The sequence below is a fragment of the Myripristis murdjan genome, chromosome 8, assembly GCF_902150065.1.
Source record: "Myripristis murdjan chromosome 8, fMyrMur1.1, whole genome shotgun sequence".
Taxonomy (NCBI): Eukaryota; Metazoa; Chordata; class Actinopteri; order Holocentriformes; family Holocentridae; genus Myripristis; species Myripristis murdjan.
In genome coordinates this window covers 33,087,673-33,109,242 of record NC_043987.1, presented here as the reverse complement: position 1 = coordinate 33,109,242, position 21,570 = coordinate 33,087,673, and the positions used below count along the sequence as shown (strand labels likewise).

Genomic DNA, 21,570 nt, shown 5'->3' with positions numbered 1-21,570 from the left:
CCTGCAGGCTGTCTGATCCACCCTGTGTAATAGGTGCTAAGAGAATAAGAGACTTGACAGGTGATGGTCAGAGTTTGACCTGGCCGGACAGTCAGAGACGCTGGCTGTGTCAACGTTTCACATTTCACACCTGTGGAGGAGAAAATATTCAACATATCAGTGTATCTGACAGTGGAATAATAATAAAGAAGTGGTGCAGTGTGATGATAGAGTGTGTGTTTGTCCCTCAAAGAGACTCACAGGATCCAGCAGCCAGCAGCAGCAGCAGAGCTACAGAGAACATGCTTGGTGTTGAAGGTCAACTGGTGGGAGCTTCTCTTGGTCTGCCTCAGCTGACAGTGTGATATCAAGTGTTTATAGCAGACTAGAAGGAAGTCAGCTTTGCATACAGCACAACACTCACATCACATAAAAGGAGGATGGGCTGTTGGATCACATGTATTTAAAGCAAGGTTATTCAGCTTAAGATGGCTCAGGGGCCATGCAGCAAAATTCAGCTGTGTCCAAGGGCCACAAGCTAAAAATGTCTGTCCTATTTTGGACATTTAAACAATAATTTTTCACTGGCTACATGACTGATCTAAAATTTATGAAATATACCGAAAACTGCTACATTTCCATTCAAGGCCAAACCTTACTGAATAAAATATTCTTATGCAATGATTAATGATGAAATGATCAAGTCACAAAAAATTAGACTTTATTCCCAAAATGTGAACAGAATGGGCAGCTTGCTCAGAGGTTAATACTGAAATTGGTCCACATCACACTCCCTTGAAACATTATAAATTAAAAGGCTTCATTCACAAAATGTGAACAGTGATATGTGATACTTCTATCTTTCTTTTTGGTTTGGAATTGTAACATCAACCACTAAAGCCCGACTTACACTTTGTAGTACAACGGGTACGCAATGCACGGTGGACATAGCATATGTACAAGCCCACACCGGTCGCAGTGTACATCAGCTGTGCAAGGTGAGGCACGCCCACTTCTGCTCAGTAGGTCAAAACAGGTTCATGACATCAGCTCAATAGCCTATGCATTATCTCCCCCTTGTGGTTAGTGATAGAAATGAAGTGTCCACAGACTGAAAGCAATAAGTAATAATTAATAAGTAACAATTAGTTAGAAAAATAATATTTAAATATATATATGAATAATGTTTTCTATACAGGGTGTGCATAAAGTCTTTTTACAATTTTACACATTTATTACAAAAGCAAATGGATAGACAATTAAATTATTACAAAATGAGGAGTAGATATTCAAGTTTTTTTTTTTTTTTTTTTTTTTTTTTTGCCTCATTTAATACACTTCTACATGGGCACCATTAGTTGCACAAAGCACATAAAGACGGTACTCGATTTCTTACAATGTTTTCATGCCAGAGCCTCATCAATGGTGGCAATGGCATCGGTGATCTTTTGCTGAAATACACAAATGCAAAGTGATTAAAAACTTTGATAACCACTGAGTATATTGAACAAATCTGATTAACATATCTCATCAATTCCTTTTGTAATAGATTTTTTTTTTAATTGTAAAGAGACTTTGTGGACACCCTGTCTGACAGTGGTGGGCCGCATAAAAATGACATGTGGGCCACATGCAGCCACCGGGCTGCAAGTTGCGTAGCCCTGATTTAAAGCATGTTGTCTTAAAAAATAAGAAAGAAAAAAATTTTATTCACTCAGTCTTCAAGCAATTTGCTTTGTATTTACACCATGAATTGGAAACCAAGCCTGGCTGAATTATCTTTACATACTTTGGATCAAGGATATAAACTTAATTACAAAAAAAACAGATGTGATGCTGCTAAATGCTCACACACATTTTAAAAATCACCAATTTCTTTCGCAATTCAAATGCCAACCAAAAGTTTTGAAATATTTTTATAACAAATAATTTAAGCAAAATATATCAAGCAAATTATTCACTACTACAGGAGAAGGTTAAGCATGAGTTACAGAGCTGGGTAAATTTATCGATAGGCTATCATTCATTGGTAGGGTAAATATCATTAAAATGAGTGTTATACAGAAGTTCATGTATTTGTTCCAGTCAATCCCAATACAATGTCTTGCCATAATGTTCACAGAAATAAATAAAACGATTTCTGAATTCATATGGGCCTGCAAAAAATGTTAAAGTAAAGGTAGCAACATTACGAGCTCCAATATCCAAAGGAGGCTTAAACGTACCAATTTTTAAAATATATTACCTGGCGTCGCAACTACGGGCAGTATGGTTCTGGCTTCAGAGGGATACCATAAATCCAACCTTGATAACCATAGAACAACAGATGGTTGATCTCTTTGAGCTCAATCCCATTTAAAGGCTCACTAAAAAACTTACATAAATTTACCAAAAACCAGATTGTGTGTCATACATTTGAGTGTTGGAAGGAAAGCCATAAAATATTGGGATTACGCAACATCTTATTCAAATACACTCCTCCATGGAATAATCCCCTAGTCCCAGATGATCTACTAGATGGTATCACTGCCAGATGGAAAGAAAAAGGAATTAATAAAATAGGTGATCTTTGTAATAATAATATATTTGTGGACTTTATTTCCGTGAAAGATCTATATCAATTGGCAGGGGTGGACATTTTTTGAAATTTCTGCAGATAAGGAGCTGGGTCAAAGCAAACATTATCAAGAACTATCCTGCTATATCAGAAACTCCAATTGAAAAAGTTATTTTGAATACAAAGTCACAAAAAGGGTTAATCTCAAAGTTATATAATGCTATGAAGAGTGGAAGAAATCATAACTCTGCTCACCATAAACATGTGGGAAAGTGGGAAAGACGTTGGATATAATTATACGCTGGAAGAGTGGGAAGAACTACTGGAAAAGCACAAAAAACCCTGGTCAATACCAAACATAGACTTATGCAATTTAATGTATTTCATCGTGTATATTATGCCCTGCACAGATTCCATAAGTTCAACCCCAATGCATCTTCTAAATGCCCAAGATGTAATGTAGATAATAGTGATCTCATTCACATGTTTTGGAGGTACAGTATATACCTTAGTTCTTTTTGGAATAACATTTATGAATGAAATGAATGAATGAAAAAAAAAATATTTCGGTCATGTCATTTAAATTTACACTGTTTACCAGAAGAAATTAATAAATATATAAACAAATAAATACACAACTGAAAATAACCACAACCGAAAAGGCATAGGCTGAAGCTAGCGCTTATTTTCGCCTACCCTTCTTACCAGATCAGCTTGATCAGATCAAAATTAATCAAAACCTTAAACAAAATATAATAGCATTTTACACAAAAGATCCCAAATATAACTTCAGAATGGTATCAGAATCATCAAATACTTTTCTCATATTTTTCATATACCTTATTTTTGAACAAGCGTTTAAATTCGGGGACTGACTGGCACATCTTCAATTTGTCATCTAGACCATTCCATAAATCCACACCCTTCACAGAAATACATTGATCTTTTATTTTGGTCCTGGATTTTATTTTCTCAATCATATGTTTCCCTCGGAGCTCGTATCTACATTCCCTTTTTTTTTTAAACATGCTCAATATTTTACAAGGTAACAGACTGTTATATGCCTTGAACATTATCAATGCTATTTTGTAGTCCACTAGGTCCATGAATTTGAAAGCCCTTAGTTTAATAAATAATCCATTTATAAATATATGTTAGATATATCACAGAAAGAATTTACTCCACATCCACGCATATCATTATTAGGAGATGTAGAAATACTGAAAAATGTCAACAATGATGAAAAGAAATTAATACTATTAATGATGACAGCAGCGAAAAAATTAATCAACTGGAAATCCAACCATTCACCTCCGATTATACAATGGTGGAGAGAATTACTATCACATTGCATCCAGAAATAAAAAAAAAAAAAAAAAAAAAAAAACATGTATAGCATTGAAGGGCAACCAGCAAAGTTTAACAGGATATGGGGTAAACTTATCAATAACATACAAATAATAGAGGGACAATGAATGAATTTAGCTTTGTATGTGTTTGTTTTTGTTCTAGTTTTGTTTTTTGGATATTCTGACTTGTGACTATGATGGATTGTTGGTAACTGTGACAACTTGAGAAGATATGTACAATATAGGGAAGGGATGGGAAGTTTTTTCTATGTCTGTTTGTTTTTTGACTGTATTGACAAATGAAAAAACTCAGTAAAGATATTTATAAAAAAAAAAAAGAAATGCATCACAGAAATGCATCACTACCACTTTTGTTGAACATATGTTCATATACAATGAAAAAAAGGCTATTCTGATTCTGAAAATAATGTAACTTTGTGGTCAAATTATGATTCAAAAAAACGTTATTGCTCATCTCATACCAAGTGATAACATGTGCAGGGTTTTTGTGCAGGTCTGCTGGTGGTTTGTATCTCTGTGGGATAGCGAACACAATAATACACAGCTGTGTCCTCAGGCTGCAGATTCTGCCCTTTCATAGTCACCGTTCCAGCAGAAGTGTCTCTGCTGTAGCTGAATTTGTTCTTCAGAGCATTATTTTGAGGAAAGCTGCCTCCACCCCACTGATGGAAAATCCAGTCCATTGGTTTTCCTTTACAGTGTCTGACCCAACCTGTTGCATAGTTGTCATTAGTCACGGCATAGCCAGAGGGCTGACAGGTGATGGACAAAGACTGTCCAGGCTGCACAACCACTGAGTCTGGCTGGATCAGATCAATACTGTACACACCTGTGGAGACAAACATCAGGATGATCCACATCATTCATGTCACTCTGCAGCCTTTATGATGGGTTTATTAGTGGGAATCCACTGAAAGCTACTCACAGGATCCAGCTGCCAGCAGCAGTATCACAGCTACAGAGAACATGGTTTATGTTGAAGCTGATCTGATGTCAGCTCTTCTGTCCTCTGACTGACACACACACATTTCTCCTCCTTATGTGCTCAGACTCACACACTCATTTGCATGTTGAGGAGAAAAAGTGTGATCATTTAATTATATTTGAATCAACAGCATAGAAATAAATAACCTCACAATGACATACATTTACAATGTATGTGCAATTTCTTATCAAATTCTCACAATAGGAATACTTGTAATTTAGACAAAAATGAAATTTCATAATGAATTTTGTTTTCTGGGGCTTTCTAGTATAGTGATTCACTAACGATGAATTGACGCATGAGATGAAAAAAAAAACAACATGATTTTTGTGCAGTTGTTCAGTGAAGTCAAACCACTGAGCTCACTAATTTAATACACAGTCTGCAGCCTTCACTGAAAATTTCCTCACAATGACAAACTAAAACATCATCACTTTCTTCAAATACATTGACTAACACAGATTTACAGTATTCATGATCAATAATTGTTGCTTTACATCATTGCCAAACTATGTCTGTTAATTAACACATGAATATGATGTGTGGCTGCATGTTGGTCTGATCTTCTTTCTCCACGTGAGCCACTTGTTTGTAGCTCTGTGTCTCCAGGGGACAGAGTCTCTTGCTCACACAAACACACAGCTGCATCTTCAGTCCACACACTCTGTCCTCTAAGTGTCTGTGTTGGACTGGATGTGTCTGTGGTCACACTAAACATTCTTGTCACTTTGACATTATAATGGAAATCAGACTGATTGACTTATGTTTTGAAGGAAAGAAGCACATAATTGTTCCACATATATGCAGCTGCTAATAGTAAAACTCCCTGGCTGGACTCAAACCTGGCCCACTGTGAAAAGGACTTCTCCTGAATGGTACATGGATTCATTTTTGAAGCTACCAGGGAACCACATGGTGTTAAATCAATCTGTGGACTGAGGCTGCCTCCTCTGGTGGCTTCATGTTCCAAGTGTTCAGGGACTGAGGGGTTTTTGTACAGCTCTACCAATGGTTTGTGTCACTGTGGATCTCTGGCACAATAATACACAGCAGTGTCTTCAGGCTGCAGATTCCGTCCAGTTAGAGTCACTGTGTTGCTGGAAGAGTCTGAGGACATACTGAACTTGTTTTTCAGTGAATCTTTGTAAGCTGTGCTGCTTCCAACAACCCATCCAATCCACTCCATTACTTTCCCTGCAGGCTGTCTGATCCAAGCTGTGGCAGAGGTACTAACAGAATAAGAGACCTGACAGGTGATGGTCAGAGTCTGACCTGGCTGGACAGTCAGAGACGCTGGCTGTGTCAACGTGACACATTTCACACCTGTGGAAAACACAAACATTTTTTTTAAATCAAAGTATCCAGTTACATGGCACCAGAAGAGCTGCTGGTTTTGTAAATGTGATGTCAAATCCAGAGAGACTCACAGGATCCAGCAGCCAGCAGCAGCAGCAGAGCTACAGACAACATGGTTTGTGTTGAAGCTGAACTGGTGGGAGCTGCTCTTCCTCTTTTCTTTTAACTTCCAGCCTCATATCAACTCTTTATAGCAGAGGAACCAGGAAGGACACTTTGCATACAATCAAACATACGACTGAAGAGGATCTACTCAGCAGTGGATCTAAACTGAGGCAGTAGTTTTGTCCCAAGTGTGACAGTCCTCTAATGTGTGTGACTGTGCCACATCACTTTAATCCTCCTGCTGACTGCTGTGATCTCTGGAGAGAGAGAAAACACTTTTTGTTGCCTGGAAATCAGCTCTGCCTGCTCTTGGGGTTTTAAATCAACCTGTTACATCTTTTTCTGCAATAATCTGCTCAGTGTGTGATTCACTGTACTGCACCCTTTTTACCTAATCAGTTTCCTGTTCCAATAAGAATACTTAGACTGTTGTATGTTTATAGTTTTACTGAGGCTTGTGAAGTAGACAGTTCCATTAGGCTAAATTGTTTATTCAGACTAAACATGTTCTCTGAAATGATAATCTCAGTATTTCATTATTGAGGGTGTTTTCATATATCAAATGTGATCATGTTTGTAAAGCATGCAGATTTCCACGAAAAATAATTTCAGATATTTTTGAAATTGTTAATTTCATTTTTTTCATCTATATAAAGACATAGGTTTGACATTAAGTTAGTTGTCAGACTTTCAGAAGTGGGCAGTGCAGAATCAGGACAGCAACTACTTTGTGAAAATGACTATCCTTGTTATGCATTGTTGTATGGGAATGTCATGAATGGATGCTATATTTGTGTGACATTTTAAAGATAGTTCTGTTTGAATGTTGTGGAGCAGGTGCTTTCCTTTATTTACAGATTGGGTGATGTTTTCAGCAACCACAGTGTTGTGCCGGTTTTGGTGTAGAATTCATCATCATGATTTGATCTTTCAAATGTCTTCATCATTAATGTTGTTGATATTTCATTGTGTTTATGATGCTTTATCATGAGAAAAATATAATGTGTTCAAATCTCACCCCCCTCTCTCTTTCTGTTTCAGGAAACATTAATTTAAAGCCCAGCCGTACTTCTACTCTAACAGAGCAGTGAGGATGAGGACTGGAGGATTTTGTACAGCTGCTCCACCAACTCCAGTCACTGTGGCTCTCGAGCACAATAATAAACAGCAGAGTCTTCAGTCTTCAGACTGTTCATCTGGAGATACAGCTGCTGTCTGCTGTTGTCTCTGGAGATGGTGAACTGGCCTTGGACTGACTGGGAGTAGTAGGTGCTGCTGCCACCACCATTATTGATAGTTGCAATCCACTCCAGTCCTTTTCCAGGAGCCTGTCTGACCCAGCCCATCCAGTAGTTACTGAATGTGAATCCAGAGGCTGTGCAGGTCAGTCTGTGGGACTCTGCAGGCTTTTTATCCACTGGTTCAGATTGTGTCAGAGTCTGACCATCAACACCTGGCAACACAAAAGAGTCAATATCATTATAGGGTACCATTTGGTGTCCCGGGCAGAAATCACTCACTTTTCATGAAAAATTTGCAAAATAACAAAACTCTGAGGGTTTATTATAAATGGCCAAACATTTAAACACACATTGGTACAGGGATACATCTTTAAAAGGGTGTTTTTCATATTTAAAAAAAATGTTCTATGATTAGATGCATGTGATTTTGCCATGTCCCAAACTCCTCTCTACTAACTTCACTGAGTGAAATAAGTAGATAAATGATATACAATGTACAAACCTTTTACATGCTCTTGTTGCTCTCATCAAGTACTTGAATAAAATGAGTCAATTGGATCATTTATGGTCTAATTTCATAATAATAATAAACGTTTCGCATGTGTCCCTATATTTGCTGTCCACCCCGTCATTAGGTGGTTACTGCCACTAAAAGAAACCACCTGCTGTAATCAGTGACATCACTACCACTGCTTTGTCTTTTACAAATGGAGTGAAGAATAGCTCCTGCAGAGAGAGTACATATCAACATTTATATTTTGACATTTTCATCATTTTATGATTGAACTTGAATGTGTTCAATCTTAATGTGTCCACCCTGTCATTGCAAAAAATGAATCTATATAAATGCTTTTCAGAAATTCAAAATATGTTTGTTAAAGTATACAGAGTCACCTTCCTAACGGATACATGTTGCTAGCTAATGGCCCAACATGTGCTCATTAAATGCAAACTTCAGCCAAAAACGTCCACCCTGTCATTGTCCACCCCGTCATCAAGTCTAGTTTTATAACAGTTTATAAGTTTTTCAGTGTTTTTTTTGTGATAGGCCTACATTTAGGGACCAACATGTTTTTGTTTTGTTTATATTAATCTTGTTTTTTTCGTCTAGTTGAAGGTTTTATTTATTTATTTTTGCTGTTGTTGAGTGTCATTTCCAAATGTAGCCTACCTGTGCACAATTCAAAATACAGTAGGTGAAAAAAGTCATGTTTTGACAAAAAACATTTGTTGACAAAACCGTAACATTGTTTCCTTTAAATATATATGAGGCACTTCACTATTGTCCACCCTGTCATGCCAAGGTCCACCCCGTCATGTCATTGTCCACCCCGTCGTGTTCATGTTTTACGTGAATAAATTATTATTTTCACAAGTTATCAAAACCTTTTGTGTGATTTTGCTCTGAAGAGATTAGGGCCAAACAGTATTATTTCAAAGTTTGACCAGATACCTTTATTTATAGAGTTTATTCAGAAAAGAAAGTACAACTTTCACAGATTTTACATATACAAACATATTTTTCCATAATTTCTGTATTTTTGAGAGATGTTTTCCACAAACTAAAATATATTCCTGAACGAGGGACCAAATACCTTTCTGCAAATGTACATTTTGTAATCAATATATGATTAGAACATATTTACTCTATTTAGAAATTGTCCCATGACAGGGTGGACACATTTTGCAATTCGCTATGCTTGCAGTCAATTTCTAAAAGGTGCAGGAGCTTGACCAACATGCATTTCTAACAGCTTAAGGCCTACTTTATACAATGGATATGGAGTTCAGTGGAAAATCTCATCTTTTTTTGTGTGACATTGGGAAGTCTCAATGGCACTCTATACTGATATTGACTCAAAACAGAAAAGCATCACATGCATGAAGTACGGATTTGAATGAAGACGCTGTCAAATCCAGGTGAGTGAAAATGTTGACCTGCCCAGCAGAGAGTTAAAAGTAGCAGTCCTGTCCTATAGCCCATTATGTTAAAGTGTGTGGCCACTGTTGTCTGTCATCCTCTCTGCAGTCACATAAATAGAGATGGGAAACATCAAAGTTTTGCATTGACTCCTCCTCACAGGGAGGGAGGACAGCACTGCAGTTGTTTTACTATAAAGACAGAGAACTTCAGTCTGAAAGGATATCTTTTGTTGTTAGTACTTTATTAAAGATATATTAACCTTTTATTTTTTTTCAACTGTTTTTTTTTTTTTTTTTTTTTTCAAAAAATAATTGCCATAAAAAGGGAAAAGAGAGTTGACCCTATCTCAAAACTGGCAGTGGCAATAAAGACAAAAATTCTGGTGTTTCAGGTGAACTGGTGGGAATATCGCAAGTAAGGTTCAGAACAAAGTTGACTGGACTTGATAGTAGGATTTCAGAAGACATTTTGGTGTTAACAATCATCACCAAGAGTCGCTGGAGTCACCTGGTGTTAAGTGTGGTCGACCGTTGTCACATGAGGTCAAGTGTGATTGGTGTTTCAATCTCCTGGGAAGGGATGAAAGGACAACATTGTAAATGGGAGATAGGTGATGTCTGAGGCCTCCTCAGTGGGAATCTCAGAAGGCCAGAAAAGTGCAGAGTTTTATTCAAAAAGAAGTAAAAAGAAAAAAGTTGGTGACGTGAAAGATACATAAAAGATTGACAACAAATTTAGGAATCACTGTAAAAATTTTGAGAGCAATACCTTTTTGTTTTTTGATATAGAGTCACTCTTGGTGTTGCCATAAACATGTAGAAAACAATTTAACTAAATTTAATGACTTATGAATCAAATCAGTGCTTTATAAAACTCTACTATATATATTATTTTCAGTCATTAAAAGATTATTTAGATCTTCAAGGATTTTTTCCCTGTGTTTTGTTTGTTTGTTTGTTTGTTTGTTTGTTTGTTTTTAAACTCAGGGAAGTGGCCTTGAATGACTTTGTGGTATGAGGCTGCCTCCTCTGGTGGCTTCATGTTCCAAGTGTTCAGGGACTGAGGGGTTTTTGTACAGCTCTACCAATGGTTTGTGTCACTGTGGATCTCTGGCACAATAATACACAGCAGTGTCTTCAGGCTGCACATTCTGTCCAGTTAGAGTCACTGTGTTGCTGGAAGAGGCTACAGAAATACTGAACTTGTTTTTCAGTGAATCTTTGTAGTATTCATAGTTAGTTGATTTCATTCCAATCCACTCCATTGCTTTCCCTGCAGGCTGTCTGATCCAATTTGTGTAATAGCCAGTAACAGAATAAGAGACCTGACAGGTGATGGTCAGAGTTTGACCTGGCCGGACAGTCAGAGACGCTGGCTGTGTCAACGTTTCACATTTCACACCTGTGGAGGAGAAAATATTCAACATATCAGTGTATCTGACAGTGGAATAATAATAAAGAAGTGGTGCAGTGTGATGATAGAGTGTGTGTTTGTCCCTCAAAGAGACTCACAGGATCCAGCAGCCAGCAGCAGCAGCAGAGCTACAGAGAACATGCTTGGTGTTGAAGGTCAACTGGTGGGAGCTTCTCTTGGTCTGCCTCAGCTGACAGTGTGATATCAACTGTTTATAGCAGACTAGAAGGAAGTCAGCTTTGCATACAGCACAACACTCACATGACATAAAAGGAGGATGGACTGTATTACAAATATTTAAGTCATGAATTGAATTTGACTTCTAATTCCCAATAGTCATTAAAAAGTGAAAGAAACATGTTCATTAATTTCATAAATGTGTCAACAGCAGTCTTTGTAACTTTATATGGTTCACTGAATTGCTTACAGTGCTGTATTTCTGCAATCAGGTGGCACTGGAATGTGTAGTTTGTTTGATGAATTGATCGAGTGATTGACTGATTGATTAGTCTGTTAGGAAACTCCTTGTGTGTCTTATTGCTGTCAGATGCACTCAACATGACAAAGACCACATGACAAAATATCACATTTACACTGATAACACAGACATGTGTATCAGTCAATCTTAGCACACATATACTGTGGTTTCCATGGTACAATGGTGAAAGACACGGGACTGAAAACCAGAAAACAAGACTCAGTTTAACGTTTAAAATTGAAGACATTATTTGTTAAAATGACTGAGCTGAATTATCTTGGCAAGATGTTTGTCTTGAATTAAATTTCCAAAGAATTGAGAAAATGTTGTGAGAGAGGGGGGATTAGAAACTAATTGTTTTGAGTTGTGCATCATGTGGGTGGAAAACGCTCCACTGCAGCACAAGTGGTGGATCTGGCTCTGAATAATCACAGGCTCTGTGCATTTCCATCTTTTTATACATGGGTAGATATGATTTGCTTTTTGTGACCGATGAAATCTATAAAATTGCATCAATTACTTCCTTTGTATGAACACGTACAGTAAAGGCTCCAACAAGTAAAGGTCCAATATTATGCAGGATGAACATGGTTATGATGTGACACTTCAAACCCACTGCCAGTGACTGAACAAAACAATTCCAGACTTAACGTTTCTTAAAGTTACACTTTTTTTTTTTTTTTTTAATTTAAATTAAATAATCAAATCAGATTGGGATGTCCCTCTGCATTATATGGATCACATACCATTTGTGTACATATACATTTTTATTAACAGGGCACACTTTACTGAATAATGTTAAGTTATAATCAGTTGTAATTGATGAATCTATTTATTCATTAATTTGTTTGTTTATTATTAAATCCTTCATTCACTCCATCATTAATTCAGTGATTTTTCATTCATTCACAATTTTCAGCAGAAGGCCTGAAGTGCAAAATACATAACAATATAGGAAACAACAATAACAACAACAAAACACAAAACTCAGTGACTCATGATTAAACTCATATCTATCATTTTTGTTAAAAAAAGAAAAAAAAATTCTTTCCATTTTGTTCTTTTTTCTTATTTCTGGAACATCATATATCATGATGATATATCATCATCATATATATTCAGTGGTTGTTTTTCCTCCTCATCAGGGAAGTGGCTTTGAATGTGTTAGTGGTGTGAGGCTGCCTCCTCTGGTGGCTTCATGTTCCAAGTGTTCAGGGACTGAGGGGTTTTTGTACAGCTCTACCAATGGTTTGTGTCACTGTGGCTCTCTGGCACAATAATACACAGCAGTGTCTTCAGGCTGCACATTCTGTCCAGTTAGAGTCACTGTGTTGCTGGAAGAGGCTAAGGAAATACTGAACTTATTTTTCAGTGAATCTTTGTAGGCTGGGCTGTAACCACCTCTTTGCAGTGTAATCCACTCCAGTGTTTTCCCTGCAGGCTGTCTTATCCAAGCTGTTGGATAGTCACTAACAGAATAAGAGACCTGACAGGTGATGGTCAGAGTTTGACCTGGCCGGACAGTCAGAGACGCTGGCTGTGTCAACGTGTAACATTTCACACCTGTGGAAAACACAAACATTTTTAAAATCAAAGTATCCAGTTACATGGCACCAGAAGAGCTGCTGGTTTTGTAAATGTGATGTCAAATCCAGAGAGACTCACAGGATCCAGCAGCCAGCAGCAGCAGCAGAGCTACAGACAACATGGTTTGTGTTGAAGCTGAACTGGTGGGAGCTGCTCTTCCTCTTTTCTTTCAACTTCCAGCCTTATATCAACTCTTTATAGCAGAGGAACCAGGAAGGACACTTTGCATACAATCAAACATACGACTGAAGAGGATCTACTCAGCAGTGGATCTAAACTGAAGTAGTAGTTTTGTCCCAAGTGTGACAGTCCTCTAATGTGTGTGACTGTGCCACATCACTTTAATCCACCTGCTGACTGCTGGGATCTCTGGAGAGAGAGAAAACACTTTTTGTTGCTTGGAAATCAGCTCTGCCTGCTGTTGGGGTTTTAAATCAACCTGTTCCGTCTTTTTCTGCAATAATCTGCTCAGTCTGTGATTCACTGTATTCCAGCCTTTTTAGGCTTTTAGTATTTGGACAGTGACACAATATTTATAATTTTACCCTTGTACACTACCGAAAATAAGTGATGAAGATGGGATTGAACTGCAGACTTTGAGCTTTATTGAAAAGGACAAAACAAAAATATAGCTTTAACTGTTTAGTAATTACCACCAATTTTCTGGTACAAGTTAATCTTCCTTTCATCTGTTCAAAGAACCTTGTTCCAGAACTGGACAGGCTTTTTTTAGATGCTTTTTTCTGTAAAGTCAAATCTGGCCTTCCTGTTCTTGAGTGACACCAGTGGTTTGCATCTTGCTGTGTACCCTCTTATATTTATTTTCTCACAAATGTCTCTTGACTGCAGATTTGGACAATGACATGCCAACCTCCTCAAGATGTAGGCATATGCAAATGCAAACACTTGGAATAAACACTACACTTTTTTTTTTTTTTAATTTGTCATGAAATAATGAGGGAAAAGGCCACAACTGGCCATGAAACTGCTTTTTAGTCAAGTGTCCAATTACTGTTGAGCCTCTGAAAATGGGGTGACAAAGTATGAAAAAGTCAGTAATTCCTTCATGGTTGACTGAAAGTCTGCACTTCAATTACTTCTTGATTACTCCATTTCAAACCCACTGTGGTGGTGAACAGGGGCAAAATGATAAATATTGTGTCACTGTCCAAATACTTATGGACCTACCTGTACATTCTTAACAAGAAAAATGTCAGATTTTCCCCTTTTCATTTGGATAGTCTCAGTATTAAAGTCTAGCCAGTCGTTAAACTCCAAGGTCATGAAAAGACTCATGAAGAAAGCTGGAGCTGAACTTCTTGTTATGAAAAAGAAGAGAAAAAGAAAATTCATTGACTGCCCTCTAATGTTTCAAAGAAGAACTGTAGTGTAATTTCTACTTCAAAACATCACTCACTTTCAACCCACCATATTGGGTATAGATGGTAGGGACTGAAGCAAGAGTTTCCTTTTTATATTTTCCAGTGATGCTTTCAGTTACCAAAGTGCTGTATTGGTTTTGGTAGTTATGTGATTTTTTTTTTTCATTATCATTTGATCATTTACATTTATTCTCTAAATATTTGTGGAATATTTGAAAGAAATTTGATGTATTCAAATCATTTTTTGTAATTATTTGCATTTAATATTTCTCTCTCTCTCTAAATATACATTTAAAGATATGTCTATGGATATTCTCATTCATCCAGGTCATCATTCTCTTTGGGCAAAATTGAATCGTAGGCAACTGGACTTGTATTTCACTGATTCTTGGGAATTTGGATAAAACAGGTTTTAATTTAAAAAAAAAAAAAAAAAAAAAAGTGCGTTAAATTACAAAATCTGAAGGAATATAATTATAGGCCAAGGTCTTGGCTGTTCAGCAATGTACCGGTGCAACCTCCTCATTTTGCATTTTTTTCATAATATAGGTATTTCTTTATTTATTTTATTTAACTTTATTTAACTATTTGGTACAAAAAATAACAATCCTGAGCACTGTTATAAGCATTTTTCAGACTTCAGTCATCACCGTCACAGAAAACCTGACGGTGGTGACGTCTGACGGTGGTGACAAAAACCTGCTCTTTCACATGATAAGCATGAGTTGTTCACATTAGCCACCTTGTTTTCGCCCTGTTGCTACCTGCATCAGACCTCTTCTTAAAAAGTATACATTTATTCCATAATCTAATTTAATATTTTTTATACAGAAGTGACGGTGTTGACAATTTATGGTTGTGACAGTAGCAGTGTCCAAAAATATGAAGAGATTTAAGAGAAAATAGAAAACTTCCAGGAGCCTGAGCGGTCTTGAAGCATGCAGTAGAGCTGAAGGTTTGAAAAGGGCTCCTCAGGAATGGAATTGACCTTGTAGTTTTTTTATTATTATTTTTTAAATAAATATCTGACGGTGGTGACGAATATCTGGGACACATTTTGAGCAATCACAAAATAATAGTAAATATTGTTCAAAACCCATCGTTGGTAGTTTTTAATACATATTATGATGTACTTTTTCATGTGGTAAAGATATTATTCAATGAAATTATTACTTTTTGTTGTTTTAATCAAGTTGAAATGATTATCTCCTATCTGAGGACAACTGGTTTTGTAGGGCATGGGCCAACATATAATCATTAAATTAGTACAAATTAAAAATAAACCTATAAAAGAACCTTACAAATGTGCAAAGGACCCCCTGATTATGCCCTTGATTCTTTTTATTCATTAAAATGTTGTAAATTTCCAGCAGAAATAGTATTTTTCTTAGTGGGACATGATTTATCCAAATTCTCAAGAATCAGTGATTTGTCTTAGGAAGACATTTTGCCTCTTATCCAAGGAGCTTCATCAGTTCATGCACTTCGGTCTTTCTAGTCCGCACTAGTGAGAACTTAAAGATATGTCTCTTGTTGTCTCAGGCCTTCGCTCCTCCACCTCGCCACCACCACCAGTCCAAGGCTCCTGGGTGTCACAGTTTCACCCTGACCGTCCCTGTTCTGAGGAGTCTGTTCCAGTACAGTCAGTCAATAAATTTTGTTTTCAGTCATTTCATCTGTCCTGTTTATCAGTTATTGAATTATGGTTGAAATTTTTGATTGTCTAATTTTAGACATGTTTTTTTTGTTTTTATTTTGTCCTGTCAGAGGCAAAGGGACATTTTTACAGGGATTGTGCTTTGCTTTGACAATGTTGTACACTCAAGTTGTTTCTGTAAAATTGAACAGCAGACAACAGCTCTTTGACTTGGTTTAACTTGTTCAGTTTCTGTACAGCTTTGCTCCCTCCTGGGTCACTGTGGCTCTCGAGCACAATAATAAACAGCAGAGTCTTCAGTCTTCAGACTGTTCATCTGGAGATACAGCTGCTGTCTGCTGTTGTCTCTGGAGATGGTGAACCGGCCTTGGACTGACTGGGAGTAGTAGATCTCAGCACTATCATATCCTCCTGACTACCAGCAGTTCAAATTTGTCCTCTGTGGAGGGCATTTATAAACCTCAATATCTCCCACCCACTGCATACGACTGCATTACTCCTTTTGCTATCTACAGAGAACATTTAGGGCTTTCAGTGATACCAAATGTGAAGGGATGGGGCTTTGGTACCTTTCACTTTCTCATTCAGGAAAATGGCATCCATCAGTGCAAGCACATTTTATGGGAAGAGGAAAAATAAGTACATAATACTTTTTATTGAGCAAATTTTGGCTTGAAATGTTGTTGGCATATTTTATATAAGTCTCTTAAGAACACATTAAAACATTTTCTGAATTATTTTAGCTGTATTTTAGCATAGTATTTAAGTGTTTAAAAAATGTCCTCCGTAGTGGACATTTGTAGTTATTTCCTCCATTTTGGCCATCCTGTCTCAGCATCCTCCATCCTCTGCCTATGGCATTGAACCTCAGGACACACGCAGAAGATGGTCCAAGAAAGACAAAAAGTTTGTCCAAGTGTCAAGGCCACTGGCAATTGCTGAGTACAACACCAACATGGGTGGTGTGGACTTGGTTGACCGAATGTTGAGTTTCTACAGGATGGTCTCTCGCACTCCGAAATGGACAGTGCGTGCAGTTTTCCACTTTTTTGACCTGGCAAACACCAACTCATGGATTCAGTATAAGAGTGACTGCCAGTTTCTGGGGAAGAAACTACTGAAATTCCTTGACTTCAAACTGCTCCTTGGTGAAGACTTCGGTGTCCACTGTGGACACATGATATTTTAAAAGCACAACAAAGCAAAACAAAACAAAACAAAAGTGATGATGGACAGTTACGTGGATGTTAAACTCATTCTTGTGTTGACTTTTTGGTATTTTCTTTGGGACTAGTTGCCATCAAGGTTCCGTTTCACATATATGGTGTTCCGATGTCCACTGTAATGGACACATGATATCTTAAAAATTAAAACTTTTTTTTCAAAAAAACTGTTTTCAGTATTCTAATTACCTTACAAAGATTGGGGAATTTAAAAAAAAATGTGATTGGACAATATTTTTTTTTTCCTGGTAGTCAGGAGGATATTTGATAGTTGCAATCCACTTCAGTCCTTTTCCAGGAGCCTGTCTGATCCAGTTCATCCAGTAGCCACTGAATGTGAATCCAGAGGCTGTGCAGGTCAATGTGTGGGACTCTGCAGGCTTTTTAACCACTGGTTCAGATTGGGTCAGAGTCTGACCATCAACACCTGGAAACACAAAACAGAAAAGCATCACATGCATGAAGTACGGATTTGAATGAAGACGCTGTCAAATCCAGGTGAGTGAAAATGTTGACCTGCCCAGCAGAGAGTTAAAAGCAGCAGTCCTGTCCTATAGCCCATCATGTTCAAGTGTGTGGCCACTGTTGTCTGTCATCCTCTCTGCAGTCACATAAGTAGAGATGGGAGACATCAAAGTTTTGCATTGACTCCTCCTCACAGGGAGGGACGACAGCACTGCAGTGGATCAGTGTCTCGGTTATTTTGTAAAATTAGAGAATGAATGTTCACTGTACAAACACTGCCTCCAGATCTGAGATAGACGACAGACAGAGACACCTGCTGTGCAAACACACACATACAGTGTCGACATATTCAGCTACATTCACACTCACAGACTCACCGACAAACAGTGAGTCTAGACATCAGCAACAAGGAAGAAGCCCTACCCTGGGTCAGAATTGACAGATTTTCATGTTAATGTCCAAGCTGAGGTAGGACTGGGTTCTGTAATGACAAGACTGAGTTTGTTTCAGAGCTTGGGAGAAGTTGCATTATCATGTTATACCATTCCATTACATACTGTGCTATGTTAAAACAGTTTATTGCAGTTAAATAATAAATTAGCCTCCAATCAGTTTTTGTAGATTGACTTTGATCGGGAATAATGACCAAATAAATATATTTTGACATTCATTATGGATTTGACTCTTCATCAGAGAAGTGGCCTTGAATGTGTTAAAACAATAAAAATGTTGGTGTTTCAGGTGAACTGGTAGGAACCTCAGAGGAAAACAATGTGGTTATTTATTTCATTAGAAATTTGATCAACCAGTCAACCATTTGGTTTTTCTGTTTTCGTTTGTGAGCATGGAACAATAACAATCACCAAGGTATTTAACAAAACTGAGTGACTTATGAATCAAAATAAGTATATGAAACTATTGTTTTCTTTCTTTCATTCTTTCTTTCTTTCTTTCTTTCTTTCTTTCCAGAACATCTGTCCTGCAAGTGGCCTTGAATGTGTTAGTGGTGTGAGGCTGCCTCCTCTGGTGGCTTCATGTTCCAAGTGTTCAGGGACTGAGGGGTTTTTGTACAGCTCTACCAATGGTTTGTGTCACTGTGGATATCTGGCACAATAATACACAGCAGTGTCTTCAGGCTGGACATTCTGTCCAGTTAGAGTCACTGTCTTGCTGGAAGAGTCTAAGGAAATACTGAACTTGTTTTTCAGTGAATCTTTGTATTCTGGGCTGTTACCCACTCTACCCAATGCAATCCACTCCAGTGTTTTCCCTGCAGGCTGTCTGATCCAAGCTGTCCAATAGGTGCTAACAGAATAAGAGACCTGACAGGTGATGGTCAGAGTTTGACCTGGCTGGACAGTCAGAGACGCTGGCTGTGTCAGCGTTTCACATTTCACACCTGTGGAAAACACAAACATTTTTAAAATCAAATTATCCAGTTACAAGGCACCAGAAGAGCTGCTGGTTTTGTAAATGTGATGTCAAATCCAGAGAGACTCACAGGATCCAGCAGCCAGCAGCAGCAGCAGAGCTACAGACAACATGGTTTGTGTTGAAGCTGAACTGGTGGGAGCTGCTCTTCCTCTTCTCTTTCAACTTCCAGCCTCATATCAACTCTTTATAGCAGAGGAACCAGGAAGGACACTTTGCATACAATCAAACACACGACTGAAGAGGATCTACTCAGCAGTGGATCTAAAGTCAAGTCGTTTTGTTTGGAGTCTTACAGCCGTCTAATCTAATTATGTCTTTGTCTGCAATAATGGTCAGTGTGTGATTCATTGTTTTCCACCTTTTTCTCTTTAATCAGTTCCTGGTAACAACTCATATCCTGTTGTATAGTTCTAGTTGTATGGAAGCCTGTCAAGGATACAATTCGAATGCTACTAAATCTTTATTAATATCACACCAACATGTTCACTGAAATTTATTGTGCTCGATTTTTTCACTTGAAATGATTTGACATGATTTGATCTTAATTTGAAAACATACAGATTCATATTTCCTGAAAGAAAATTCCTTTTTATATGGTGAATGTCCTTTATTCATTTGTATGAAATTAAATATTTGACACAAGTTTGTGTTCAGACTTTCAAAAGTGGGCAGTGAAGAATTCGTAGTCGTAGAAACAGTAGCTACTTTGTGAAAATGCACTGTTGTATGGGAAAGTCATTAATAGATGCTATATTTCATTATCATTGTTATTTTCTCTACAGTCAGCTCCATGGATGAAAACAATAATCCAGGAGCTGAATAATCCCAGTGTGAGTGTACTGGTGGTAAATAGAGGATGTAGTTTTTGTACGTCTTTCCTATGACTGTCTTTCACTGTGTCTGTTCGGGCACAGTAATACACGGCTGTGTCCTCAGTCTTCAGACTGTTCATCTGGAGATACACCTCACTGCTGGAGTCGTCTCTGGAGATGGTGAATCGACCCTGGACTGACTGGGAGTAGTAGATAGGAGAACTAGCTGTGTGTATCAAGGCGATCCACTCCAGTCCTTTACCAGGAGCCTGTCTGATCCAGCTCCACACTGAGCCTGAAAAGCTAAATCCAGAGGTAGTGCAGGTGAGTTTGTGGGATCCTCCTGGCTTTTTAACCACTGGTTCAGACTCTGTTATGGTCTGAGCCTCAACACCCATGGAAACCAACACAGCAACCACCAGCAGCATTACTTTTCTGTGAGCCATGTCTGCAGTGTGATCAGTATGTCCTCAAATCCATGAAACCCCGATAAATATGACATGAACTGAATCTCTGAGAGAATTTGTTTACTGCAAGCTCCTCCCTCAGTTTCAACGTTTCTGATTCAATTCAAATGAATGAACACAGTACAATACAAAATAAGATGGTCTGATAAAGTTCAACAACCTGATAATAGTCCATTGAAATTGAAATTCAGTAACAGAAATGTTTTAAGGTTGTACTTGATTTGTAATTTGTTCCTTTTTTTAGAGAAATTATATTTATACCTACTTAAATATTTATTTATGTTAGTATATTTATTAAATTTGCATTGTTATTTATTGTGTCAGTACATTCAGATCTTTGTGTTCAGGACATTTACATTCTCTGTTAAACATGTTCTAAAGTAGTTGAATATGCTTTTCTATCTATATTGTAACATGCTTTGCCCATATACCTTGTTGTGCATATGATAGTAGTTACTCTCAGTCAGCTGGTTTAGCATGACAGAGTTTTAATGGTTTCAGTGTCTGTGTGTTGCTGGAAGCCAGGGACACACACAGTAACCTGCAGCCTGTAGAGGAAGCAGCTGCTCAGGAACTGAAATCTGTGTGACAACATGTCAGAAAAGACACTTTGATATGCAAAACAATGAAATCTTCATTGAATGATACAGAATATCCATCAGTCAAAACCATCAGTCACATTTTGCCATTCATGATGTTTCGGAGCAATCAGGCTTAACAAATATCAGAAATTGTCAGCACATATCACTGTGGTCAAGTTATGATCATGTTGTAGTCAGAGGATTAAACTCTAGCCAGTGTTTATGCTCCAAGGCTCCAAAGTCATTTAAGACTCATGAGAAACCTGGAGCTGAAGGAAGAGACTAACATTTGCTGCCCTCTAATGTTTCAAAGAAGAACTGCAGCATAATTTCTTCTACAAAATAATGTCACTCACTTTTCACTCCATCATACATAGAGATGGTTGTGGTTGAAATTTTTACAGAAATGTCCTTTACTTATATTTTGAGTGATGCTTTCAGTGACTACAGTGTTGTTCTGGGTTTGGTAGTTTTTTGAAAAAGCATTATCGTGATTTGATCATTTAAATTTGTTCATCAAATATTTAGGAAATATCAAATTATGTTTATGATGT

At 37.5% G+C, this 21,570-nt stretch overlaps 2 protein-coding genes across 2 annotated transcripts in view; both read right to left on the bottom strand.

Annotated features, from left to right (window-relative positions):
- LOC115363513 (immunoglobulin mu heavy chain-like) overlaps positions 1 to 20,414 on the bottom strand; it is a 73,521-nt gene extending 53,107 nt beyond the window's left edge. Inside the window, exons 1-2 of the mRNA XM_030057773.1 lie at positions 20,052 to 20,414; positions 3,836 to 3,847 (exon numbers count right to left, since the gene is read on the bottom strand). Of these exons, the coding sequence (XP_029913633.1) occupies positions 3,836 to 3,847; positions 20,052 to 20,414 (375 nt within the window). The remainder of the gene's footprint in view (positions 1 to 3,835; positions 3,848 to 20,051) is intronic.
- The window catches only part of LOC115363486 (uncharacterized), a 381,300-nt gene that overhangs the window by 62,917 nt on the left and 296,813 nt on the right, over positions 1 to 21,570 (bottom strand). The window lies entirely within an intron of this gene.